Source organism: Myotis lucifugus, unplaced genomic scaffold (assembly GCF_000147115.1).
Source record: "Myotis lucifugus unplaced genomic scaffold, Myoluc2.0 scaffold_4258, whole genome shotgun sequence".
In the NCBI taxonomy this organism is placed as follows: domain Eukaryota; kingdom Metazoa; phylum Chordata; class Mammalia; order Chiroptera; family Vespertilionidae; genus Myotis; species Myotis lucifugus.
The window spans coordinates 5,281-12,531 of NW_005875306.1; the positions used below are offsets into that span (position 1 = coordinate 5,281).

Genomic DNA, 7,251 nt, shown 5'->3' on the forward strand with positions numbered 1-7,251 from the left:
CCACAATTTATCATGTTTAAATTTCATATAATAATTTTAAACTTCATTGGCATTGTAGTTCATTTTAGAGAAAGTATAATTTTCAGGAGTTAAACTAAACTTAGGCTGGATTTGGATACATTTTAGAACATTATAATGAAAATAATTACGTCAACACTTTTGGGATGTCCCTGGTTTTCTTTTAAAAATGGTTCCTTATTTTCCAAAGTCTGAGAAACTGTGTTTTGTTTTGTTTTGAAATTTATTTTTATTCATTTCAGAGAGGGAGAGGAAGAGAGAGAGAGAGAGAGAGAGAGAGAGAGAGAGAGAGAGAGAGAGAAACATCAATGATGAGATAAAATCATTGGTTGGCTGCCTCCTGCACGCCCCTTACTGGGAATCAAACGGGGACCCTTCAGTCTGCAGGCCTACGCTCTAGCCACTGAGCAAAATCTACTAGGGTGAGAAACTGCTTTTCATGTTTTTTCCATAGTAGATATCTCTGTTATCTCGGGGCTCCACTTGCCAGAATCTCTCTCCAGATGGCCAGGGCGGGCACTTGGAGCTGCTTTACAGGCCCTTGGCTTTCATCACCTTGTGGCTAGATGCGGTGGACGGTTCAAATCGAGACTGTAGTGTATTTCCCTTAGCCAGCCCCAGGCTCACTGGCTTCCAGATGCTCTCAATCGCTCAGACTTTCCCCTTGGCAAACTCAGGTCCGCACCCACAGATCCCGCTCCCTCGGCTCCGCGGCCACCCTCCACCCGCCTCCCGCCTCCAGAGCTGTTTCCCGATCTTGCCTGATGATAGCCATTTGTTTAAAACACAGACTTCCAGACTTTCTCTAGAAATTCTAGATGTCTAGAGAGAGAGGCTCAGGGATCTGCATTTCAACAAGTGCCCCGGGAAAGTCTTACTGGCAGGCAAGTTTGAGAAACCTGGCGGAGGGTTTCCTTCCTCGGTCCCCAGGCTTCTTCCCCGAATGCCCCTACCAGTCCTGGATGAGCCGGGAGTAACTCCGGTTTGGTAACTCTGCCAGTGCCAGGTTCCTCCACTGCCCACCTGTGGTTGCCAGGCGACCAGACTCTGTCCGCGGCTCAGGGGAGATCTCGCGAGGTTCCTGGAAGCGCCCTCCTCTGTGGCGTGGCGGGGTCCTGCTCCCTGTGACGCCTGGCGGGGTGGGGGTGGTGGCCCTGGACGGGGTCTGAGCGCAGGCAGGCAGCTGGATGAGGCGGCAAGGATCGCTCACACTGGCCTGTTAGTGGCCAGCCTTCCTGCCGGGACAGTTTTTGGCAGGTCGTCATTTCCCTCTCCTGGGTTTTCCTTGCCATCAGTTTTGAACTTTCAGTGCCCCCAACTCACCACCTTTTCCCAATAACAGCCCAGGAAATAGATTGTTTAAATCCAAGTACAGCCCTTTACTCAAACAAAATCCAAATTCGTTAGGGTGACATTGCGGTCCGTTCATCATGGCCAGCCTCACTACTTGCCTCTTGCCCTCTAAACTTCAGTATTCCGATCTGGCACTTGGCACAATATGTCTTGTCCTAATAAACTTCACCCTCTTCTCTCCTCGCCTCAAGGTAGCAATAGAACACACTTTCCCCCCCTCCTTAATTCTTATTTTCCCTTTTAAGACGGAAGGACTCGGCTTGGGATGAGCACACATCCTTTCTGAAGCCTTTCTAGGTGCTGGGTCTTGTGAAGTAATTACTGCTTTCTGCCCCCAAACAACTAGGATATATTAAATTCTTTAGCACAGTACTTACCACACTACTGTATGTTTGTTACTTACCCATATCTTTAATAAAATGGTAAATTCTTATAGAGCAAGGATTGTGTCTTTTATCTTGCTATTCCCGGGACTTGGCAAAGTGCTTTCTAGATTAGCAGCCACTCCATAAGTGTTTGTTAAAATAATTTACACATGAAGGAGACTAAGAACAATAGAAGAATGAACTGACATTTATAGTGGAAAGACTGGGACTCATTAGGGATATGGAAAAGTGAGCAATCTGGATGTAAGGACCCTGAAAGCTGTATAACAGTGGGTGACAGCTGTGATCTAGGGAGGTGGGGGCACGCTGGAAGAGTTGTCGTTGCTGTTCCTGTAGCAAAGGAGGGCCAGAGGAGATTGTTAGAGTTACAAGGCAGCTTGGAGCCCATGTGGACAGTCCCATTTGCCATTTTGCAGATAAGGAAACTCCCAGGCCTAGAGATAGGAAAGAAATAGGATGAAGGTCACAACCGAGGTGGCAGAGAGGGAATTTACCCTTGGGCTCCTGATTCCAAGCTCAGGTCCTCTTTCCTTCTATCTCACTGACTGTTACAGTAAGAGTGCCTAGAAAGAGGGACAGAGGGATGGGGACAGGTGACCCCTAACCCATTCAGGACATTGTTGGTAAGTACAGTTGTAGGCAGTTTTGGCCTGGATTAGTGTGAAGGCAAAGGGAGTGGCAAGAAATGAACAAATTTAGGAGGCATCTTGAAGCAGGATTTAATAGAGAGATTGGATAGGAGAAAGGGAGGGAGAAGATAATTGAAGATAATTCTCAGGTGTTTGTTAGGATAAAGAAACAACACTGGAGAAAAAGGAAAGGTGGCAAGTAACTTGAGGGGAAGTAGATGAGTTTGGTTTGCACATATATGAGATGAGATAGGTTTAATGGTTTCCAGAATAAGACTAATCATTGAACCCAGGAGGCCAAGATAGTAGGGAGGGAGGAAGTAGGTAAAAGAGAAATATAGCAAATCAGTAACTATGCCAACTAGTTTTGATGGAAGAGGGAAGCAAAACTGGTTAAGGTGTCAGAGAAAGATTCATGAGAAGTGAGATATGTTCTGAGAACAAATAGTAATTCTGTGATTGAGAAACATATAATTTAGATTCACACACTGGAAAGAGTTTAAGGAGGGAGTTATCTAACAGAATAAAAAGCTACAGAAGGATATGAAGAATTAAAAGTATGGTCAAAATAATATGCCTAAAACACTATGACACAGATCAGATGCCCTTCTTACCTGTTTTGTAGATCATTCCTTTGGGAACAACAGCTTTAGTAATGCATGCAGGGCTGTCTCATTGCTGTTTGTAGCACTCACTGAACCTGCTTCTAACATTACTTTGCTAGAAACATGTTTAGCATTGCCTTATTAAAAATCAGTGCTCTGTTAAATCTTTGTTTTGTAATGATTTTATAAATAATAAAAAGGAATATGATCTCATTTGTGGTAAAATTATACACACATTTAAATGTCTAAAAAAATATATTTATGTCCAAAGTATAGATTTAGATACAGTTATTTACATCCATACCTATACTATATACCAAAATATTTTTTTAAAATATATTTTATTGATTTTTTACAGAGAGGAAGGGAGAGGGATAGAGAGCCAGAAACATCGATGAGAGAGAAACATCGATCAGCTGCCTCCTGCACACCCCCCACTGGGGATGTGCCCGCAACCAAGGTACATGCCCTTGACCGGAATCGAACCCAGGACCCTTGAGCCCGCAGGCCGACGCTCTATCCACTGAGCCAAACCGGTTCTGGCCCAAAATATTTAATAGTGGTTATTTCTTGGGATTATGCTTGTTTATTTCTCTTAATTTAGTAATCACATTTTTTAAAAAATGATAAAATTATATTCTGAAAATCCATTTTTAGATTCTGCTCTTTGTGGAATTGAAAACCTCTTTGTGACTGTTGGTATTTAAAATAGTTTAAAATGGTTGAATTACTAATTAATTTTAAGAGAAAGTATTTTCTCATTAAGATGTGAAATATAATTCCTGTCTAGTGGCACACAGTGTTAAACAATCATCTGCGTATTTTCCAATGTGGCAGAAATTTGGCAGACTACAAGAAATACTTGTTTTCAGTGCAACATTTGTAAGTTCAGTGTAAAGTATTCTAAGAGTTACACTTTGACAGATGTTGGGAAATTTGTATTTGTAAAAAAAAAATGGAGTCTTGACAATCATTTTAAAAGGCAGTCTTGGAAGAATTGCTCTAAAAAGCAAATTTAAAAAAGTCTCCACTTGAGTTTCCAAGTAACTTTAGACAGAAACAAACTTTTTATTTTAAAAATTGTTCTATATATTTTTGTATATTTTTTGTATTTCTTCACCTCTAGAGTACTAAGCAAATACTTTAATGATTAGTTATTTTCATTGAGAAATCATCATTTTAAAGGGCCCAGACAAGTATATCATCATATAACTCTATACTGAAAAATTAGCTTTTATTGGCATTAACTCCTCTTTTTGTGTTGACCTTGTAGATTGATAAAATATTAGTATGGTAGGCAGACTTTTTTTTTTTTCAAACTAAGAAAGGCTTTATTTTAAGACAAAAACAGGAAAAAGACATCCAAATTCAAGTGAGAGTTCACTGTATTTTTTAAAAGAGAAAGCTGCACTTAGATGTCAGTTAAAACCAGAACCATTGTAGAGATGCCTGCTGTTTGTGGTGACAAAGTTACAACATGTGTTTGTCTGAGAAGTCTTTCTATGGTGGCATAAATGTGGGACTGCATGACAAGAGTGAAGCAATACAAGATAGAATGGCAAGTGGGTAAATGCTCTAATGTGCTCTTGTTCTGTTTTGGAGAATTAAAGAAAGCAGCAGGTCACCTCACAAAGAACTATATTGTCAAAAAACACTTATAAAAATTGAAAATGGATGTGAGGTTGTTACTAAAGGTATACAGGGAGGTTAGTGGAGAAAAAACACTTGTGTTCTCAAAAACCAGGTTTCACACAATAACAGGCACTAAAACTAGTTGTGTGTGCTTGCAACAGGAGAGAATACTTTTAATAAAGGCTGGTCTTTTTCATGATACGCAGGAATCTTCCTCATTGACTTCCCCATCTCCATCGCGATCAGCTTCATCAATCATTTCCTTCAGCTCCTCACCAGTGATGTTCTCATCCAACTCATTGGATACACGTTTGAGATTGTCAAATGATATGGTCCCAGTTTCATCATCATCGAAGAGCTTGAAAGCTTTCAGGATGTCTTCTTTGGAATCTTTCTCAAACATTTTTTGAGTCATCACAGTCAAGAAGTTATTGAAATTCATTTTTCCTGTCCCTTCTTGTTGGGGTCCAACCCCAGCAGGTCCAGGGATTCCCAAAGGTGTGGACGGAGTCGGTGAAGAAGGAATGACACAGAGACAGTGTTCAGTTGATCAGCAGCCTAGCCAGGTTCTCCAGCCAGGTTCTCCAGCCAGGTTCTCTCTTTATTCTCCTGTTACAGCTGTATCTATACCATTTGATTTTAATCCTATCCATTCTATTTCAAAGGTTAGGGCATTTGTTATCTCCATTCCAAGGTCACTACTCTATTGTTCTGTTAAGCTACAAGGAAGTAACTGAAGGAGATTATCCTAAGTAAAGATTATATAGCTTAAGCGTGATTGTTCATAGTTAAAGTGATTACCCGCCTGGCACTTAGTTAAGGGGTTTTACTGATTTATTCCCTTCCTTAGTCCTGTTAATCCCTAACTCCAGGGGAAAATCCCCACCTGGGGAAACAACCTTTCTCCACCTGGGGAAACAACCTTTCTCGGAGAGGTGACCTTGGTTAAAACACATAGCGCTAAGAAGGGGAACAAACATATTAAGAACAGTATGCCATTACGCCAGGTCCCTTGAAACATATGCTGTGCAGATGTTTCTTCCCTGCAGCGGCTGTGTCAAGCAGCAAGGATGGACCGGCTTCTGGCACCTTCTGGGTCAATTTCACTTATCATCTTCATAATCTCTTCTTTCTTTGGTTCAAAGCCCATTGCTCTCATCACCACCTTGAGCTCTTTAACATCAGTGGTCCCAGTTGCATCAGTATCGAAGGGATCAAAAGCTTGGCGTAGCTCCTGTATCTGCTGTGGACTAAGCTCCAGCTTAGGACTCACTCTTTTTGGCTGGGAAGATGATGCCACGTTTGTCGTCTTAAGGCTAGAAGAAGCCTTCGGAGGTTCTGAGTCTTCTTTGGCCTGGAACAGGTTGCCTAGAGGGCCATGCAAGCCCGGGGGCGGCTGCGGGCCGGCTGTGTGTTAAGTGGAGACAGCGAAAAGGCCCCGCGAGGAGGCTGGCGTTTCTTCAGATCCATCTCCGACCGACTTCCGCTCCCGATTCGGTAGGCAGACTTTTAAAATGGTCTAAATGAGCCCTAGCTGGTTTGGCTCAGTGAATAGAGGGTCAGTCTGCAGACTGAAAGGTTCTGGGTTCAATTCTGGTTAAGGGCACGTACCTCAGTTGCAGGCTCCTCCCTGGCCCAGGCCCTAGTCAGGGCGTGTACAGGAGGCAACCAATCAATGTGTTTCTCTCACATCGATATTTCTCTCTGTCTTTCCCTCTCTCTTCCACTCTCTAAAAAAAGGGGGGGGAGTAAAATATCCTCGGGTAAGGATTAAAAAATCCTATCTAATAAAAGAGAAACATGGTAATTAGCGTACGACCGCTACCCTTCCCATTGGCTAATCAGAGCAATATGCAAATTAACTGCCAGCCAAGATGGCGGCCGGTGGCCAGGCAGCTGGAAGCGAACATGAGGCTTGCTTGCTTCAGTGAAGGAGGACTCCAACGTTCCCCGCCTGCCTTGCCGGCCTCTGAGCTGGCAGTTTGAAACATTGTAACAAATATAGAAGCTAAACAAAACCCCAGAAACCAGCTTTCAGCCGGCAGGGATCTCAGAGCTGGAGATGATACAGTGTATCGATTATAGAACCCAAACAAACCAGATACCTGCTTTCAGCAGCAGAGGCCTTGGCCCAGAATAAAGAAAAAAAGGAGCGGTTGGGAGCTTCAGTCACCCACCAGCCTGAAAACAGCCCTCAGCCCCTCACCCAGACTGGCCAGGCACCCCAGTGGGGACCCCTACCCTGAAGGGTGTGTGACCAGCTGCAAACAGCCATCATCCCCTCATCCAGGCTGGCCAGGCACCCCAGTGGGGACCCCCACCCTGATCCAGGACACCCTTTAGGCAAACCAGCCAGCCCCTACCCATGCACCAGGCCTCTATCCTATATAGTAAAAGGGTAATATGCCTCCCAGCACCGGGATCAGCGTGACAGGGGGCAGCGCCCAAACCCCCTGATCGCCCTGCGGCTCTGTGTGTGACAGGGGGCGGGCCACAACCTCCCTATCCGCCCTGCTCTGTTCGTGACAGGGGAAGGCGCCCCAACCCCCTGATCATCCCTGCTCTGTGCCTGATAGGGGGGAGCTCCCCAACCCCCTGATCACCCTGCAGCTCTGTGTGTGACGGTGT

At 44.0% G+C, this 7,251-nt stretch overlaps 1 protein-coding gene across 1 annotated transcript; it reads right to left on the bottom strand.

Moving 5' to 3' along the window:
- Window positions 1-4,816: 4,816 nt before the first annotated feature.
- LOC102434290 (centrin-2-like) lies at window positions 4,817-6,030 on the bottom strand (the record flags this gene model as incomplete). Its single annotated transcript, XM_023749242.1, has 2 exons — window positions 4,817-5,013; window positions 5,713-6,030. Coding segments are annotated over 2 exons (515 nt in total), but the record flags the coding sequence as incomplete, so codon positions are not given.
- Between the last annotated feature and the right edge of the window lie 1,221 nt (window positions 6,031-7,251).